At 45.6% G+C, this 19,111-nt stretch overlaps 2 protein-coding genes across 2 annotated transcripts; one reads left to right on the top strand and one right to left on the bottom strand.

The window, feature by feature from the left end:
- The first annotated feature begins 1,177 nt into the window (after positions 1-1,177).
- dqx1 (DEAQ box RNA-dependent ATPase 1) lies at positions 1,178-11,650 on the top strand. Its single transcript, XM_005748149.1, has 12 exons — positions 1,178-1,236; positions 3,069-3,434; positions 4,890-5,083; positions 5,919-6,372; positions 7,694-7,993; positions 8,119-8,218; positions 9,221-9,379; positions 9,521-9,712; positions 9,818-9,943; positions 10,218-10,408; positions 10,496-10,686; positions 10,938-11,650. The coding sequence occupies exons 2-12, from the start codon at positions 3,099-3,101 to the stop codon at positions 11,146-11,148; spliced, it is 2,454 nt and encodes an 817-aa protein (XP_005748206.1). The 5' UTR covers positions 1,178-1,236; positions 3,069-3,098; the 3' UTR covers positions 11,149-11,650.
- A 361-nt stretch (positions 11,651-12,011) lies between these two features.
- LOC102197434 (histone-lysine N-methyltransferase SMYD1) lies at positions 12,012-18,521 on the bottom strand. The gene is made up of 10 exons (XM_005748147.2): positions 18,195-18,521; positions 16,656-16,832; positions 15,660-15,873; positions 15,437-15,567; positions 15,087-15,125; positions 13,973-14,159; positions 13,804-13,896; positions 13,530-13,693; positions 12,365-12,533; positions 12,012-12,285 (listed from the first exon to the last, which is right to left on the bottom strand). The coding sequence occupies exons 1-10, from the start codon at positions 18,329-18,331 to the stop codon at positions 12,193-12,195; spliced, it is 1,404 nt and encodes a 467-aa protein (XP_005748204.1). The 5' UTR covers positions 18,332-18,521; the 3' UTR covers positions 12,012-12,192.
- Between the last annotated feature and the right edge of the window lie 590 nt (positions 18,522-19,111).

Below are 19,111 nucleotides of genomic sequence, written 5' to 3'. Positions count from 1 at the left end.
CTGGGGCCTGAATCTCCTCCATACCTGCTTCATGCCCTGAGGGGCGGGGCTATGGCTCCCCACACTCCCTAGCAGATCGTTACATGGAGAAACCTTTGGAATACAAGCGTGCTGATCCACACAGGTGTGCACACAGGTGTTCACAGACACAAACTACAGCTTTCTTGGCTGCTACCTCAAAGCACATTGTGCGCTCTCGATCTTGCGTACTGCACAATAACATGTAATATTTAGCGTCTACTGTTAGCTAGTTTATTGTGATGGTGTTGTATTTATTATGTTGCTCTTTCTTGTTTGTTTTCTCTTATCTCCATACAGGTGATCCAGGTGTTTTGTTTGTTTTTCTTTTTTTTCTTCCCCCCTTTCTCACCATCTCTTCTCCCCTCTATTTTTCTTTCTCTCCCTCTCTTTCTTTTATTCTTTCTCCCTGTCTTATCCCCCAGTCATGTCTGTAACAACCGAAAATCAAATTAAATAAATATAGAATTATAATAAAGGTCAGTCAAACTGACCAATATGGCAAGGCCATGATGATCCAATTGGTAAAGTAAATCCACTTTCTTGGCCTTCAGGCAACAACTCTGATGACTAAAGATCCAAAGGAGACAGGCAAAAAGTTTTGATTTATTTAAATATTTATTCATTTTTTGTGTGATATTGTACACTTTTTGTATTTTATTTTATTCATTTGTTTTTAACAATCTTGATTCTTCTTGTATTACCGTGGTTATGTCTCGTTGTCGCGCCACAGAACTGCTGACCTTGATGTCCAAATAATACACATAATTTTAATTTCTTCATAAGTAAAAAACAAACAAATAAAGGGAATGTGGGAGGGAAAATAGAAGAAAATATTAACTGGGCTGTCTTTACTCAAGTAAAAATGTCGAACTTGTTCCGTGAACGCCTCTCTGTCACGCTCTGAACTCTCCGAGGTTTCCTCAAAGTAACACGAGCTTTGACAGCTCGACGTGCCAACATGGCGGCTGGCAGCTAACGCAGACGCCTCCTCCTCCGTCTTTATCGTTATCTTTGTCAGCAGTGAAGAGATCAGCGGGCCCGGGGAAGATTCACGGAGAGGGCCGGTGAGCGGATGTCTGTCCCGGTCTCTGTCTCGCTGTTGTCCGGTACGTGAAGCCGGCTTTTTTTCTGAACCGACAGCAACAACAACAGGAGGAGCGGAGGGCGGGCTGGTTCAGCGGGGCTTCTTCACCTGTCGACCGGTATGTCTCTCAGGTAAGAAGGCGTACCTGTGATGGCTCGTTGCTGTGCTGGCTTTCCTCCCTCTCGGCCAAGTCAGGTGACCCGTTGGCATTAAAATGGCTCTCAGAGATAAGAAAAGAGGAGCGGGCGGCTGTGACATTAGTCTGCTTAAATAGACTCGTCGGGCTTATTAAGGTTAAGGGTCAGAACGGTGCCACATCACCCTGATACAGGCTTATTTCTCAGAGACTGTTTTTAAACCCGAGTTTCTCCTAAACAGAGACTCCACTGTCTCTGCTGTAGAGTCACAAGAGAAGGTCTTTTGTTTGTCATCCAAATCTAATCAGTGGTTTTCATTAACACCTGAACCTGGTGGTGGCTCCACCCATGAGTGATTCATATTAGATAATCCCCTCCACTTATTCTGCTCCAAACTTTTTATTTCTGGACTGAACTGAATAGCTTTGCATGAGTCACACTTCAAAATAAACCTTCTTTATTATATAATGGTCTTATTTAGCTATTCTCTCTTTAATTATTGGCAGAAGTGGGTGGAGCTTCTGTGTGACTGAGATGGCATGTTAGAATATCCCCTCTGCCAGAGGCTGATATGATGGGTTCAGCCCAGCCACATCCAACCCAACAGTTTTCAGTAGCTGAATAGAGCAAGGAAGCAGCCATCGACATGAACGACCTGCTTCTGTTTCTCATCTTTCATTAAAAACAGATCCATTCTGCTCATTTCAAGCTATGTATTGAGCATATGAGTAGCTTAGCATGCTTCAAATTAAAAAATAATCCTCCTTCATCTTATACAGTCCTCTTCTGATTGGTTGCTCCTCGTAAACAGAAGTGGGTGGGCTACTGAGCAGGTGTATCCAGGCGGTCTGAGTAGTTTTTGTCACCGTAACACAATCGAGGAGTTTTTAATGATAATTAATAATGCATATCAAAAAACATGTCCTCAAGCTGCAGAGAGGCTTAAATAAAATCTATTGATGTGCTGTCTGGATAGATGGGAGCAGGATTAGGGGGGTTAGTGTGGAGTGGGAAGGGAGGCTTATTAACAGCATATCTGGAGACTGTAAAGAAGACATAGAAAAGGATGAATGTTGGGAAACCAGCAACAAAGGCCGAGTGCTGAAAAGCAGCACAGGTGGATAAATTTGGCTTGGCGCCGGCACATTTGGCAGGGCTGAGTATTTGATTATGGAGCTGCTGTCATCCGGTGTGCTTCTGGTCTGACTCCGGCACACCTGAAACCACACAAACACAAAAAGGAAACGCTCAGGGAGGGGCGCAGGTCAGCAGGAGGGAAAGGGAGGTGGAGGAGGGTGTGGCACATGAAGCAAAATCTGTAGACGGCCTCTGTCATCTGTTTAACTTCCACCTGCTGGTTTTGGTTTTGCTTTGTGTGTGTTTGGATGTTTTTGGCCATGCAGAGTACTTTTTGCTGTTTACATAAAGACACCTCGCAGTTCCCACTGAACTGAGTCAAACCCTGAGGACCGCTGGAGAAATTAGGCGTGATCATGATCTAAAAATAGATCAAAAATTGAACTCTCGCTGCACATCCCTACCTCAGTGTTTTCCCTCTTCTTGTGCTTTTATCTGCTTCTCTGGCTTCCTCACACATTAATAAGTGAGCCGAGCAGCAGGCACCCAGCGGGTGTGTGCTGCAGCTGTCTGATGACCACGGTGGCGTCTGGGCGGAGACGCACATTCCTCAGCTACATACCAAACATGATGGTTCCTGTGAAGTCTCAGGAAGTAGTCTGGGCCCTCAGACTCTTCCTCTCTGGTTTTGCAGGAATTGGTGAACTTTGCTCGTTGTGACCTTTAGTTGTCTTTTTTTCTCTCTGCAGGTAATCTAAGGAATCTCAGATAACCTGCTGATGATGTCATCACCAATGGCAGCAAAGCCTTCCACTGCCTCTGCCTCCCAACTTCGGCCCTCCACAGCTCTGGACTCACTGTCCGTGTCTTCCCTCTTAAGCGGGGATCTGGACGATGAAGAAGATGGAGGAAGTCGAGGCGGTGAGGATGAAGGACTGGGAGACCTGGAGGTGAACCCTTATGATGGTTTGCCCTTTTCTTCGCGATACTATGCCCTGCTGGAGGAGAGGCAGCGCTTTCCAGTGTGGCGACTCAGGCAGAGTCTGCTGGAGCACCTCGAGAGCCACAACATGGTCCTACTGAGCGCGCCCAGTGGGTCTGGGAAAAGCACGCAGGTAACCACAGGCAGGAAAACATTTTTTGTTTTGTTTTTTTCGAAAATGTAACAAAGTCAGTCAGATCTGTGACTGCCTCCCAGTTGCTCCCATTTAGAAAATTTCCTAATCCATATTTTCATTCTTGGACTCTACTAGAGACGCTTTGCATGACTTGCATCAAAATAATCCCTCTTTATCTTACACTTGGCTTGATTTTTGGTCTTTTCTTTGTAAATTCAAACTGTGTTTTGAGTTTTGCTGGTTTAGAAGCCTGTGTGCTTTACGGTGGTTTTACTGGTCTCACTCATTTAAGATCAGACTGAGCTGTATGTGTCCAGTCTGACACCCGGTCTTTTAACATGACTCGTGTGTGGAGCCAGCCTCAAGTGGACATCAGAGGAACTGCAGGCCTGGTGGTGGTTTCTGTGCTGGGTCTGTTTCTCAGGGACAATCTGGTTATCTACATACCTGCTCCATAGTTGCATCCACCCACAGGCTAATGAATGACACCATTAAACCAACGTGATAGATTCACAGTGCTGTGCTGTAACCTGAACGCTCATTTCGTCCTGAAACACCCGCAGATCTCATTTCCAGCACCACCTCCTCCTCCTCCTCCCTGTGAGTCTTTATGTGCTCGTTGCTTCGGTCTCTGTTGATCGGCTGTTTTCTGTGATACCATCACTTTGTCTTTCTTTTTGTGTTACAGCCTTTATCTGCGCTGTCTGTTTATTAACCTGAATCTGGGTCACATATCTGTTATCACTTTGACCTTTGCCCTTCAGTGCGCTCGCTGTATGTCAGTAATTTCTTCTGTTTTTACTCAGTGTTGATGAGTCCTGATTTCCTCTTCAAGGTTTAATTTAGAAGAACAAAAACGTGTCATAAGGGTACATTTTTGTCTATTCTGGGTCTGAATATTTTGCTTATTTTGTATTTAATTCTTTATTCTTAGTTTGGGTCCCCATCAGCTTCCCCCTCCTCCTCTTAAGATCAAATGAAAGCTTTGATTAAATATGGATTTAAGCTCCATTTAAGGCCCAGCTTGTTCTCTTTGGTAATGCGTGGATGACACTTGTTGGCAGTTTATTTATTGCTGTTAATAAGGGATGGATGTAGCCATGGTGATGTCACCCACTGGTTTCTGCACCTTTTGAAGACGACTAAACGTAGGTCATGTGCAGGTTTTGGGACTTGTGCACTGGTTTCTTGTGGTGTCTGAGGTCATGCAGCATGGCGGTGGTTGTCTGGTCGCAGCCATGGCAGGCTCAGTGAGCAGACTTGACTAGCAGACGAGGGCAAGAGAACCAATCACAAGCAGCACTCAGAATTTGAATGCTTACAGCCAAATGACAGCAGTCCATCCAAAAGCTCATGATGTTGCGCAAGTATAGTGTGAATTATAGGCTTTGAAGAACTTTATTAAGTCTAAAAACATTGTGTGACCTCTGTCCTCCCATGTGCTCACTGCAGGTTCCTCAGTGGTGCGTGGAGTACGCGCTCTCCTACGAGTTCTCTCATGGCCTCGTGTGCTGCTCGCAGCCTCACTCGGTGGCGGCGGTGAGTCTGGCCCTGCGCGTGGCCGATGAGATGGACCTCAGCCTGGGTCTGGAGGTCGGCTACAGAGTGCCCAACGATGACGGCTGCACGCCTGACACCATGCTCAGGTTAGATCCTTTTGAAATCTTACGCTGTTTTCAAAGTAATTTCATTTCTGTAGTGGCAAATAAAAAGTATTCAGATTACTCTGAAATTTCTCCTTTACTCTCTATTGTACCTTTTTAGATACAATATATTTTTAAGATAAATGCTTTTTATTGTGAATTATAATGTTATTTAAAAAATGAGGCACCCAGTGCATAGAACAGAGCAGCACTGCTTCTTGTTGTCAGTATCAAACAATTAGGTAATCGTAAGTAAAAGTAATTAATCTGCGGTAAACCTTAGACTGCTCTGAATCTTTGCTTCAATATTTACACTAGATATTGTCTTTCTTCTGCTTTCAAGATCAGCTGCCATCACGTTTACACTCTAATCCAGCAGGTACAGGCAGTATATCTTATAAGCACTGGATGATGCCCCTCTGCAGGCTTCCAGAAGGTGATCAATCAGGGGGGTCTTAAAAAGACGGGAGCTGAAATGGCTCGTTTCAGTTAGATGAACAGAGTGGTTACATAAAGGCTCGATAAAAGATAAATAAGGATTGCTTTGAACGGAGCTACTGCTGCTCGTTCCCTGTTCTCATTTCACTCACAACAAGGAAGCAAGTATCAAATTATTCCTTTTTGTTATTCTTTGAAAAGTCTCTGAAACAAACCTGCATGAAACATTGGATCCATGTTAAAGTCTAAACTTCCGCATCTCTGGATTTCTTTGGTTCTGGATGAAAATATTCCTCTGCCTTTCTTCTGCCCACAGCCTCACCATCAATTCTTATTCTCTGTATACTTTAGTTTCCTCTGAGATTGATCCACGTGTCCTGTTTTGATGCCCTCTCCGCAGGTTTGTCAGCGACACGCTGTTGCTGGAGGAAATGATGTCAGACCCCCTGCTGCATCAGTACGGCGTCGTGGTCTTGGACGAGCTCCAGGAGCGCACAGTGCCCACAGACGTGCTGCTTGGCCTGCTGTGCGACGTCTGCCGCCAAAGGCCTGACAACTTCCGAGTGGTCCTCCTCACTCACCCCACTCTCGCCCCTCGGCTCGCCACCTTCCTGGGACCCTCTGTCCCTCACCTCTCCTTGGACAGCTTCCCCTCAGAGCCTGCTAATGGAGACCAGGAGGAGGAGGAAGAGGGTGGAGCAGCGGAAAGGAAGGCTGTGAACGTGGAGGTGGAGACACTGTACAGGGAGCTTTCAGCGGGAAAGGAACCCACCGCCGTCGCCTGTCACATGGTGCTGGATCTGCACCGGAGAGGAGAGGAAGGAGACGTGATGGTGTTTCTGGCCAGTGCACAGGTACACGAGTAAACAGCCACGGAGAAGAAAGTAGATCCTCCGAGGTTTTTTGTGACAGAATATCTTTAAAAATTAATCTCCACATCAGCAGGCATGAAAATGATTTAAATACAACCTCTAATGAAGGAAAGCATGACTCATTTAACAAAAACTAAACCAAAGACTGATTTAATAATGATGTACACTATATTAATGCCATAGGAAATTAGTCCTCTGCATTTAACCCATTCACTCAGTGAAGCAGTGGGCAGCCACCAATCCAGCACTCGGGGAGCAGCGTGCGGAGACGGTACCTTGCTCAGGGGTACCTCAGGGTTCGGTGGATTCGATCCCCCGACCTTCCAATCATGGAACCACCTACTGAGCTATCTCTGTTTCAAACAAAGTAAACAACGCCTGGGTCTGTTGGTACAATGACCCCTGATCTTATTCCTTTAACACAGTGTTTAGTTTTTACACTTTAACACAAAGCAAATTACCCAAACCGATCTTCATTCTTTATTCTGAGCTGTAGAGTTTCACCACCTTTGTCCTGCAGAGCAGTGAAATAAGGTCAGCTCCGCCTGAGAGGCGCCTGATGTCTCAGCTCAAATGAAACTACAAATATGCAGAAATCCCTCATGTGCTTTCTGTACATATTGACCTTCACTTTAGACTCTCATTTAAACTCCCTTTGTGTCAACATCACCACACCTCCTGCTCCTTCACTCACTGTTGAGGCCTTGTCTCCCTCGAGGGTGGTTTAGTTAGGATTACCTGGAGTGGAACACTGTCAAGTTCTTTTTAAATTGCCACTAAGTGACAATCAGCTCGTCCTCAGTTTGGAGAAGCAACGCTAGAAAAGAAGGACAGCTGCAGGTGACAGCTGGCCACCTAAAAACATTCACTCTGTTAAGTGTGCTCTTTATTTAGAATATTTTGACTTCTTTGTCTTCTATCAGAGAGCTAAAACCATCAAACTTTGGCAGGAGCATCATTTAACCTCACAGAGCACAAGCTAGGTGAGGGTTTTTTGTGCTTGTTTGTTTGTGGAAGGTGTTTCATTTTTAGAGAAATGCCCCAAAAGGAACCAACAGCGCAAACAAGAGGAAATCGGCAATGGAGGCAAAACCGGTTACGTATCAGGTTGTAAATGTCTATTTCTGCTTTAATGTCAGGCACTTTAACACGGGAGAGTATGGGGCCTCACTGCTGTAGCCCCAGTGGACATCAGGGGAACTGCAGCTGTTGGTGCTTTTTCAGCCTGGTGATGAAAACGTGTCCCCTGAATCACACCCTCACAGTGGATTTGATCGTGTCCTGTCTCCTCTCTGTTAAACAGGAAATAGAAGAGTGCGCCACCCTGCTGGAGAAAGAGTGTGTAGCTTTGAGTCCTCAGCTCGGCGCTCTGCGACTCCTCCCCCTCCATGCCGGACTGGGTGGGCTTACACAGCGGATCTACGAGTCTGACCCTAATGCGTCCACTCTGAGGGAGGACGGCAGCTCTGAGGACAGCTCGGCACTGGGAGCTGGAGGTGTGGGCAAAAAAAGGAAAGTCATCCTCACCGATGCACTTGCAGAGGCGTCCTTCTCACTGCCCGGAGTTCGCTACGTCATCGACATGGGGCTCCAACTAAAAAATGTGAGTTTGTTTTTGTATCAACAGCAATATTTCATGTAAAAGTACTCTTTTTATTATCACTTAATAAGCTTTACGCATATTCAGGCCTGTTTTTGAGCTTGAATTTAATTAATGTTCTGTGGCAGGTTTATAATCCACAAATAAGAGCGAACTCTCAGGTTCTGAGGACGATCAGCAAACACCAGGCCGACATGCGCACTCAGAGGGTGAACAGCCACCTTCCAGGTACGCATCTGTTCAGGTTTCACTCCCACACAAATGCTTCCTGAGGGTTAACAGTTTGCTGAAGAGTTATGAAGCACTGACTGAGCTAATCACAGCTCAAAGACTGAAAGATAAAACTCCATTGGTATTTCCCATAGACTGTAAATAAAAGATGTCCATAGCTGCCATGATGTCACCTGCTGGTTTCTCAACTTTGGTGGTGAGAGTCTGAAGTGACCGTTGATCTAATTTTAAGTTTCACATATTCGCACCCCCAGCTGGTCGCAGCAGGTGCAGCCCCTACCTGAGCCTGATTCTGCTGGAGGCTTCTTCGTGTTAAAAGGAAGTTTTTCCTTTCCACTGTCACTAAGTGCTTGATGATCGGGTGTATTGCAGTATCTACCATTTTAAGGCAGCAGAACAGCTCATCTTTACAGTCGCTCCAGGCTGAACAGTGATAATCAGGCTGAACAGCTGCCGGGTAACTTTAAATGGCCTGAAATTGATTTAGTGACAGCAGCTCACTGAGATTTAGTTTAGATGTAATTTTACCAACTGATTAAAGGCAAAGGGAGCGACAAATTCTAACTTTTCTAACTAATCCCCCAAAATAAGCTCAGTGCAGGATTTAGGGACAAACGGTAACTTCCAAAACCTTTCAGTAGATGATAGCATAAATGTATCAGTGATGGTTTTACAGAAGTAAAAGAAGACCATTAAACATGAGCAGAATACAGCAGGGATTAAATGGTTTTAACTTTAGGTGACTGTGAGGTGTAAAACAGGGTCGTCCATGTAGTTATAGTGCAGTTCCTCTCGGCAGACTGCATGCTGCCATCTTATGGTAAAGTTTGGTATTACATGGACAGGGTAGCTCTGTATCTTTCTTCACACTCTGCTGGCTGCTTTGGATAATTCTGGGAGGATTTAAACTATTTTTAAACAGGAGTTTACAGAAAATACCTTTAACACCTGCAGTGTTTCACCATGGCTGTTAACTGTGTGACTTCTCTCACTTTTTAGGCCTGTGCCTGCGTCTGTACTCCCAGTCCCTGTATGAAGAGGGGATGGCGGAGGCTCACTGTCCAGGTGTGATGGAGGAGAACCTCAGCCACCTGGTGCTGCTGCTGAAGAGGCTGGATATTGCTGACATGGGGCAGTGCAAGTTCCTGGACAGACCAGGTGACTTTTTGCAAACCTCCTCTTTGCCACAGAGCACACAGTGAAGGAGGTACACGTTTGTACCCATGCTAAGGAGACAGTCCAAACTGGTAGTAGTTTGGATTTACCCTCATGCCCTCCTCTCTCTGCCCCTCCCCCCAGCCCCTGAGGCCCTGATGCAGGCCCTGGAGGACCTGGACTATCTGGCAGCGCTGGACGACGACGGAAACCTGTCGGAGGTTGGCATCATAATGTCAGAGCTGCCCTTGGAGCCGTCGCTGGCGAAAGCCCTGATCGCCGCCTGCGAGTACGACTGCGTCGACGAGCTGCTCACGATAGCTGCGATGCTCACGGGTAAGCAAGCATTGCAGGAAGTGAAGCCCGATGAGAGACATTCGTTCTACATTGACTCTTTTAATAAAGAACATTTGATCTGATCTTTGTGTTTTCTTGTTGCAGCTCCTTCCTGCTTCGTCACTGCAGAGCCCAGCAGAGAGGAGGCTGCCGTCACACACTGGAGGCCTCTGATGCACACAGAGGGAGATCACATGACTCTCATCAATATATATAATGCCTTCTTGGAGCGTACGTACACTTAACCTTCATCACAGATGTACTGTGCTCAGCAGTGATGGTGCAATCTTTTTCAGAAGCTTTAGGCAACTTTTTTCCATGAAACAGAAATTTAACAGAACAGCCCGTGGACCCGTTTCCATGCTGTATTTGACATTAATCAAGTTGAAGCCTAAAGGAAAAAAAAACCCAAAACATTTTCACTGCTTTCTGGGTACAAGTCCTGAAATTCACTGCTTCTGCTGGTTCCTCTGATTGCTGGCCGGCCTGTGTGTGATCACTGCAGACAATCAGGATGAGGCCTGGTGCACGACGAACTTCCTCTGTCACGCCGCCCTGCGATTGGCTGTGGTGATCAGGGCGCAGCTGCTGGAGGTGATGCAGCGGATAGAGCTTCCCGTTTCTCCTCCCACTTTCGGATGCCAAGACAACTGCACGAACATCAAGCGGGCTCTCATCTCAGGCTTCTTCCTCAAAGTAAACTCCTCATTTTAAAAATATTTTTACCCATATTTCTGCTCTTCAACTTGGTGAATTTGTGTAACACTGACTCCTCCTCCTCAGGTGGCTCACGATGTGGACGGCTCCGGTAACTACCTCCTGCTAACTCACCGCCACGTGGCTCACCTTCACCCCTTCTCCTCTTACCTGTGTCGACAGCCGCGGCCCGACCCCCCCAGCTGGGTCCTCTATCACGAGTTCACCATCTCCCGCGACAACTGCATTCGCATCGCCTCTGACGTCCACCCACAGATGTGAGTTAAAGCTGCAAATTGCCTGCAATGTAGTAAAAAAGTGGCTTCATGCAACTTTAAAGTGAAAAACATTTTTAATCCCAGTGTCTGAGCAGATTATAATCTAATTTAAAAATCAGGCTCAGCTGCCTCAAGCAGCCTGTGAAGGATGAGGGCGTAAAAGAGTCGTGTTTTGAGACGCTGTTGTCACTTAGTGCTGATTATTATCACCCTTAAGCATCTCTGTTGACGCCTATCGTGATTCCTCATAGGCTTGTGGAGCTGGCGCCACAGTACTTCCTTGGAAACTTGCCTTCGAGTGACGGGAAGGAGCTGCTGATGGAGCTGCGGCAGAGCCTAGAGCCGCCAGGGTTGTGCGATCAGGAGGGGGCGGCGCAGGAGCACGGCCGGAGTCCTAGAGACGCTGAGGGGGGGCAGGAGCCTCACAATCAGTCCAGCACTGAGCTCTGCGTCATCCAATGAGAAGGGAGAAGGGGCGGAGCTTCTCAGGAGAGGATTCTGAAGACTTGGCGGTCTTCTTGATGTGACTTTACACGTGCAACACTAATGTACAGTCCTGTGTGTCTCCTCCTCTGTGTGGCGGCTATGAACATTCACACCTCCTCATTTCCTCTTTTTGTTTTTGTTGTTGACTTTATTTAAAAATGAATCTCAAACATTTGCTTTTATTTAAAGAGAGATTTCTATGTTTCTATGAATTTAGAGTTTTAAATTAAAGGCAAAAAGGAAGGAGCGATGAGGGTGAAATACCGGAAGCAATACTCCCTGTTAGTGTACGACCTTTGACCTCTATGCAGACGCCCATGAAGAGGTGCTTCTCAGGGCTCACTGTGATCTGTTGTGATGCTGATGCTTCCCAGCTGTTTTGATACAGTTTTCTTGCTCAGTCTTTTCCCTTTTTAATAGAATTTGTGTCGGTGCAAAAACTGCTTTGAATAAAGTGAAGTTTTTCATGTTTTCAGGATTTCAGCTGAGTGATTTTGCACTGTGTAGCTACCTGAGTTTTAACCTTTAAAGTCGCTTTACTGTAAGATTTAAAACTGTCAGTTATTAAAGAGAATTGCCTCCTCCAAAGAGTCTGTTGGTCTGTCAGTGAGATTACACATAAATGATGAGGCTAAACCACAGACTGTAAGTAAAAAAAGGATGTAGCAACCGTGAGTTCAGCCACTGGTTTTAGGTTTTTGGGCATCGGGGAAGACTGTGAGACTGTATTTCAACAAGAAGCAGGAGTGTCAACCTTGTCCTTGCTCAGCGAGCTGTGTAGATGCATTACTCAGGCAGATAAAATTTACACTGAATGATAAACACTAATGATGCCTGTAGTTACAGCACATGTATCTCCACTTTTATTGTACATACATGCAGCATATTGCATTACTAGCTGCAGCTTTGCAATCAGATCAATCTCTGCTCAGGGGCTGTTTGCAGAGCTTTAGGGGACTCGGTATGTACATGTCAGCGGACAGTTAAGATAGGAGCATCAGCGGTGAAGGTTTCTGGTGTTCAGTGCTTCAGTGCAGCGTCCCTCATGGTTTGGTACGCAGCCTTGTTCTGCTTGAACATCTTCAGCTCCAGCTCGGTCTGTGTGCGCATCCCCTAAAGCAAAAACAGTGAAATCAATGAATTTACAATTTATTATAGCACTTAAAGACCAAACGTGTGAGTGCATTGTGACCTCCAGGTCTTTGGTGATGGCGTGGTTGGATCCATGGGTGACCATCAGGATGCGGTAGGCCTGACAGATCAGGCTGTGGCCCTCCTCAATCTGCCCTGCATGCCAGTGGGTGACACCTGCCCGCATAATGGCCATACCCAGCTGGGCGTTATTGGGGTGGTACAACTTCCTGTTTCCAAAAGCAAAGGGGGCGAAAGTCATCCAAAATCAACGTTTTAGATGCTTTACATACACACTCTAAAGCAATGAGTATATATTATAAATTATTTGTAGATTTATTTTATATTAACTCTGAGCTCCAGCAGGATTACAGGCCAGGTTGAAGTAGTGTCTCATGCATTCATTTAAAAGGCGCTGATGTTTAGGCAGATCTGTTATGAAGTGATGGACTGTTTCAAAGCTCAGAAGCAGCAGATAAAAAGCGTTAGAACGTAGCCTTTGTTTGCAACCATTTGAGTTGTGCTCCTCCACATTGAAAGAGGCAGTTGAGGCGGTTTTGGTATCTGAGTAGTATGCCACCTGGACGCAATCTAAGTGAAGTGTAGGACACATCCTACCAGGATAAGGTCCTGGGGCAAACCCAGTATATGCCAGAGGTATTATTTACTTTTTCCTCAGTCTACACCAGCCTCCATGTCCAAGTTACTAACATAGCAACCACACAGCATGATGCTACCACCACCATGCTTTACTATAGGGGCAGTTTTAGCAGATTACAGGCAGGGACTGATTTTATTTTATTTTTTTACCTCAAAACTGAATTTTTTGCCTCATCAGGTCTAATAGTCTGGGTCTTTCCAGCTGTTCTAACAGAAGGGCCCTATTAATGAGCTACTGAGATGGCTATCCCTAATCTCTTCAGAGGAAGCTTTGTTGGAATAACCAGTTTATCGTTGCTCCCCAATCAAGACCTCAGATAGTCACTTTCTCTATGAAGAGTCCTGGTGGTTCCAAACTTCTTCCATTTCACACATGGTTTTAGACCCTAGCTCCCATGCATGACCTACCAAAGTTTAATTATGGAGGTCTGCAGAGAGTTTAGCAGACATCGGGACTCCTAAATGTGCTGTTCTGGTCTGCCTCATGGAAGCGCTTCCAGACTGGCCTCACTTCTCAAACCTGGCGGCTATGTTGATATGATACGGAGTCTATTATCAGCACTAACCTGTATCCCTCCACCATCCTGTGGGCATAGTCTGCTGCCTTGGCGAAGGACCGCTGGTATGACAGGACCTCGCTGGCGATGCTGAGCACTCGCAGCTTGTACAGGTTAGTATCTGCCAGGACATTCTCCTGCTTCTGCAGACACTCATAACACAACTTCAGCACCTGAGAAAGGAAAGGAGAGATGCTGACTAGACTGAAGGAGTTAACGAAAGCATGGCAACAGTCATCAAGAGAGGGTTAGGTGGAAGGAAGCTGACAGGGGCGTGGTGTACCTCATTGTAATCTCCCTCAACACGTGACTTCTCAATCTTCTCCAAAGACTCCTTACTGAAGACTGTTACCTCCTTTACCTTATCCGCAGATGGCTGAGAGAATGAGAGAAAAGTCGAGGTAATAAACTGAAAATACACTTTAAAAACAGTCTAATGTTTGCCCTCGCACTTTGCTGTCTGCACCCGCTGTCATCAGGTCATCCTCGATGTGCTTGCTGCAGTGCTCACAGGTGCAGTCAAAGTGGAAACGCTCCTTTAGCTTCTTCTGGCGGTCAGCTGAAAGGTTCAGGAAGTCCACGTAGCTCACGGTCAGCTCTTCTCCCTCAGGGATTTTCCCCAGAGCCCGTAGCTCAATCCTGGGACAGAGAAGGACCGGATGGTGTTTCTCAGTCATCCAGGTCATGGTAGTCTAAGGAGCTTGAACAGAAAGTGACTGGACTTCTTTAAGTTTGGTGAAGACATTTGGTTCCATGTGGTGTAGAGTCTCAGTAAACCCCAGTGAGGGTTTACGATGGTTATCAACCGTCTTAAGGGACAACTCTGAGGACACCACGATGCATGTAAATTGTTTTATAGCGGAGGAAACTGGACTTTGTTACCTATCTGAATATCTTGAATCCTGGAAGTTGATTAGTCCATGTTCACTATGATCTCTGCATACAAGTGTACTTTTAGAGATATGGGGCAGGTTGATCTCTTGTTTATAATCATAGAATTGTAAGGTAAAAACCTAATGCAGCCCTGAGACTAGTGACGTTTTGGCTACTGTTTGGATACACTATATTTGAACTAACGTGGATATTTAGCTATATGCAACCTTAGTGGTTAACAGCCTTAGGTGGATCCTGTAGACACTGTGTTATTAAACTGAAAACTTCAAAAGTTCTTGTGGAAAAGCAGTTCACGTCTAAGAACTTCTTTAGTGCAACCAAACCTGCACAGATGCTATGAAGAGGAAACTATCCACAGAGATCAAAACTGATTTTGTACCAGGCTGTAGACATTTTTATTTCTGCTGTGAAGTTGTATATTTTAACACAAGTCCTATGGGGACTTGTGCACTTCTCGAGGGAGCCTCCAGTGGACATCACAGGAACTGCAACTCTAACCTCAGTCTAATATTTGTGTTTTTTTCCTCAGCCTCACAGGAGAAACAGAAAGAGAATAAAACTGTATGTAGCGTTCTGCGTTATAGCTGGAATAAACACTGGCGTGTGTCTCTGTGTGTTCTCACTAAAGCCAGTCATATGTCGGAACGAGTGGTGAACGTCTGCAAAACATACCTCCTCTGAGAGTGGAGAGCAGAGCTCACAGCTGACTGGCTGCAAAGAAAAGAGAGTCAGACGTTTATACGCTGCGCTCTGTTTAAAGTAAAGCATCGGTGTGGTCCACTAAATCTGCCAGACTCTGGCTTTATTACTGTACTTTACTTCCCTAATATATGCCTCCATATATATCTGTAAATTAAGTCGTCACAAGCGCAAAAGACACATAATAAACAACTTCTTAGTGTTAGGAGGATAAAATTCTGCGTGCTTTCAGTAAGATTTTTTCAAATTGTAGTGTTTTTTATGAAATGACCCTGAGAGGTTTATTTCATGATGGAGCAGGGCTCCGCAGCTCGGATACGTACTTCCCGTGGTTGAGGATGACGGTGCAGTTAGGCCAGCAGTCATGGTTGACCAGGCACAGGTTGGGAAAAAGACCCACACCCACAGCCTGCAGCCCTCTTTGGTCACTCAGGGTGAATCCATTACACTTGATCTGCAAGAACAGACACAGATGGCAGGAAGGGTAAGAAGAAGCAGGGGCAGGGCTAGGATGTTGGATTTGGTGATTAATGATGAAACACTAACGATGCCAAAGATGTGTGAGATATAGTCGACAGAGTGCTGCCTCGTCCCGTAAGACCAGTACTGAAGGAACTTGTGCACGTCAGCCCGGAGCTGCTTAAAGTCTTCGGCGGCCAGGTCGGCCACATGCTCCTGCAGTTGGTCAACAGAGATCAGCTGACTGTCGGAAGCGATGCCCGTGTCCTTGTGCATACGCCACAGCACACGAGCTGCCAAGCTGTCGCAGGAAGAAACAGGAAATTGAAGGTTCATTCATCCATGTCCAAGATTCCTGGGAATATCAGCCAGATCATAGTCCAGGACAATAAACCTGGCAGGAAACGCATGATGTAGTGCAATGATTCCAGGTGTAACTGGGATTTTGTTGTAGACACACAATTCTAAAACAATCATGTGACACAAACCCCCAGCCTGGCTGATTTATTAGCCTCAGATACCTGGAAGTTCAACCTTCTGATCATGACAGCAGCAAAGGCTTTAACCAGGTCCCCAATGACCTATTTAGACTTCGGTTAAGCTTTTTAGTTGGGTTGGTCCACCTAATTTGGAACACCCCAATTGAACCCAACCCCAAAAGAAACTTTACCTATTTAGCACGTGGCTAAAACAAAATCCAATGCCAATCTTAGCTTTAGATGAGTCACAGGTAATTTGGGGATAACAGATAAATGGGATTGCTGGTAGTAACCAAATACAAAACAAGATTGAGCACATTTGGACAAACCTTGCATTTTCACATTTAACATCACTTCCGGTATTAATAAATCTTAGTTTAAGCACACTTTCTGGTACTTCGCGGCCTGTAAACAGCTCTTAACTGCAGGGAATGTGTGAAGTCTGTAAGCGTTCAAGGGGAGTGAAAATCTGTCTTTTCATACAAAGTTTATTTCCCTTCTCTTCTACAAACTTTATTTATCCAGGAAGCAAAAACGTTTCAGATGTTAGCACATTTTTCGATGGTGGGAAACCCAGAGGTCTCTGTCATGCACCTTTTCTTACCGAATATTCTCGCTGGGCGCGCTGCCGAGCTTCTTGATGGCGCCACACTCCTGCTTGTGCTCGTTCCAGCACGCGGTCTGGCAGGTTCGGTCGCAGTAGTGGGCAAACTTGCACTGAGCACAGCGGTGCAGATTGGCCTGATGGCGGAAGCAGCTGTGGCACACCTGGGTGGCCAAACTGAAAGAGAAACACAGACAGGTTAATGGTAAAATCACAGAGCTGAGGAGTGCTCCTATGTTCAGAGAATAATGAAAGTATGTAGCTGTTTTTCTAGTTTCCCTGATTCTCATTTCTTTATCATTCTTTAAACCTCACAGAAGTTTGCAGGTCTGTGTGTAAACTGTTTATTTAGCCCTCTGTGCCGGTCCAAAACAACGCCAAGCAGCGTTGTTAATGCCTCTCACCACTTACAGCGTCCTCAGTCTCTTTGTAGTTTTGGACAGCTCCCGCCTTACACTGTGCAGAAACCCTCAGTGCATGCCTGCTTCGGTGAGCTGCCGTCTTGCAGATACGAGCTCTTATAAGGCTGTAACACTAACACTGCTACCAGATCTGTGTCTGGTATTCTAGCACATCAACAAACCAGTGTTCCCTTTAATACCAGCTGATTTTAGCCATCAGCAAATCATTACTAACCAAAGCAAACATGTAGAACGCTCAAAAAAAATCAGGAATCAGCTCCCGCCTGATCCTGAGATCCAATAACTTTAGTTCATTTAACGAAGGCATAAAAATTTTACCTTCTTGTATGAAATTACAGTTGCAGGCCCTCATCATAATATCTCATAGTTTCAATAAAGATCAAAGATTCCATGTCCTCGTAGAGGAACAGAAAAAACAAACTGGTTCTCTGGATGTTTGTTTTCCAATAATTTGCTGGATAAATCTTTTCTCTTTTACCTACATTTGGACACAAGAGTCATTTTCTATGTCAAAAGGTCAACTGTCAACTTTGGCGCCAAAAAAACAAAACCAAGCTTGAACGACTTTAAACTCAGATGGCTGCAGCTTATTCAAACCACTGAAACCAGCAAAGCAGACCACATCAATCCAGTTCCTAATGACGTCGCAATGGCCTCCTGTGTGTCCCAGTTTGACTTTTGCTGCGTTGTCAAACATCCATCCCTCTCAGATTTTCGGGGACAGGTCTGTTTTCTGTCTCCAGAGGCCAAACTAAACAGTGAGAATCAACCTGCAGATCACTGCATACCTGAAACCAACCACAATGTGCTTTTTTATGTTCCATATGTGATGCTAAAAGCCGTTACACTCTCAAATCTGATCTTATATTAATATAACCTGAACGTTAAACCTTGTAAAGGTGCCATAATCCTTTCTGCTGGAGCCTCCTCACATTGGATCCAGAACTATGTCACGCTCAAGTTCACATGACACCTCGATGGCCTTCGTGTTGCTGATGTCATAGAATTCAGAGGTCTAGAAGGAAGGTCACGACCCTGAGATGGTGACCAACGCCCACAGTCTGAGTACACCTGAGACGTGTTCATGCAAAACCCAGAACGACCAGGAGACCCGTACCTGTCGAAGACCACAGCTGCAAAGCTGGGCTCGGAGAAGATCACTTCCCCCGTGTTGAGCTCTTTGGCGGCCCTCAAGCCTCGACCTTTGCTCCCGGCATCAAACAGCTCGGCTCGCTCCATGTTCCCTACAGTCATTGTGCCGGGCAAACAAAACACACAGGAGACAGTGAGGAAGGAGAAAGCAGCCGAGGGCGGGACAGGCTGAGGGAGTGCAGGACTCTCACTAACATTCGGGTGCCCTCTCTCTCTCCTCTTAGGCCGACCCCTGCAGAGGCCAAAAATAACCCTGAAGGGGTTGAACCACCTCAGCAGAGCGGTAAGAGAGGGAGGGAGGTGATGGAGGTATGAGGTGGTGCATGTGGGTACCCCTTGTTTGGGTCGGTTCCCCCAGTGGTATTTTGGTCCGGGGCAGCTGTGGCTGTCTGTCACAGGCACATGACAGGAAACAGATTCGGTGACTTTATCTTTGCTTTTTACAGTAGAGTGGAGGTGACTGCACCCAGTTTACACTCATTAACACATAAAAGAAGATTTTAAAGTCTTCTTTTATGAAATAAATAGAAATAAAGTCACTTTAGTGTTAATTTTTATTGGAAAACAGACAGAAATACAAAGCCATGCTTCATATTTAAAACAATAAACTACATTATTCTTGTTTTAAAGTCACACCGTCCACAAAGTGATGAGTCTGAAATAACTGCTGACCCAATAACCAATAAAGTGTATATCAGTCATGCTGACTGGTCACATGTGCAAATAAAAGCATTAAAAGATTCAGGACAAGCAGCGAAGAGGCAGAGCCAATGAGAAAGTGAATCCAGGTGTGAATTGTTTCATGCTGTGGATGCTGCACGCTCAGCACCAGTATGAGGAAAACATGTATAAATGATATTTCCAGTAAATGTACATTGGTTA

This window comes from Pundamilia nyererei, unplaced genomic scaffold, assembly GCF_000239375.1.
Source record: "Pundamilia nyererei isolate P.nyererei 1_Seehausen unplaced genomic scaffold, PunNye1.0 scaffold00215, whole genome shotgun sequence".
NCBI classification, from domain to species: Eukaryota; Metazoa; Chordata; class Actinopteri; order Cichliformes; family Cichlidae; genus Pundamilia; species Pundamilia nyererei.
This window is presented reverse-complemented; position numbering and strand designations above follow the sequence as displayed.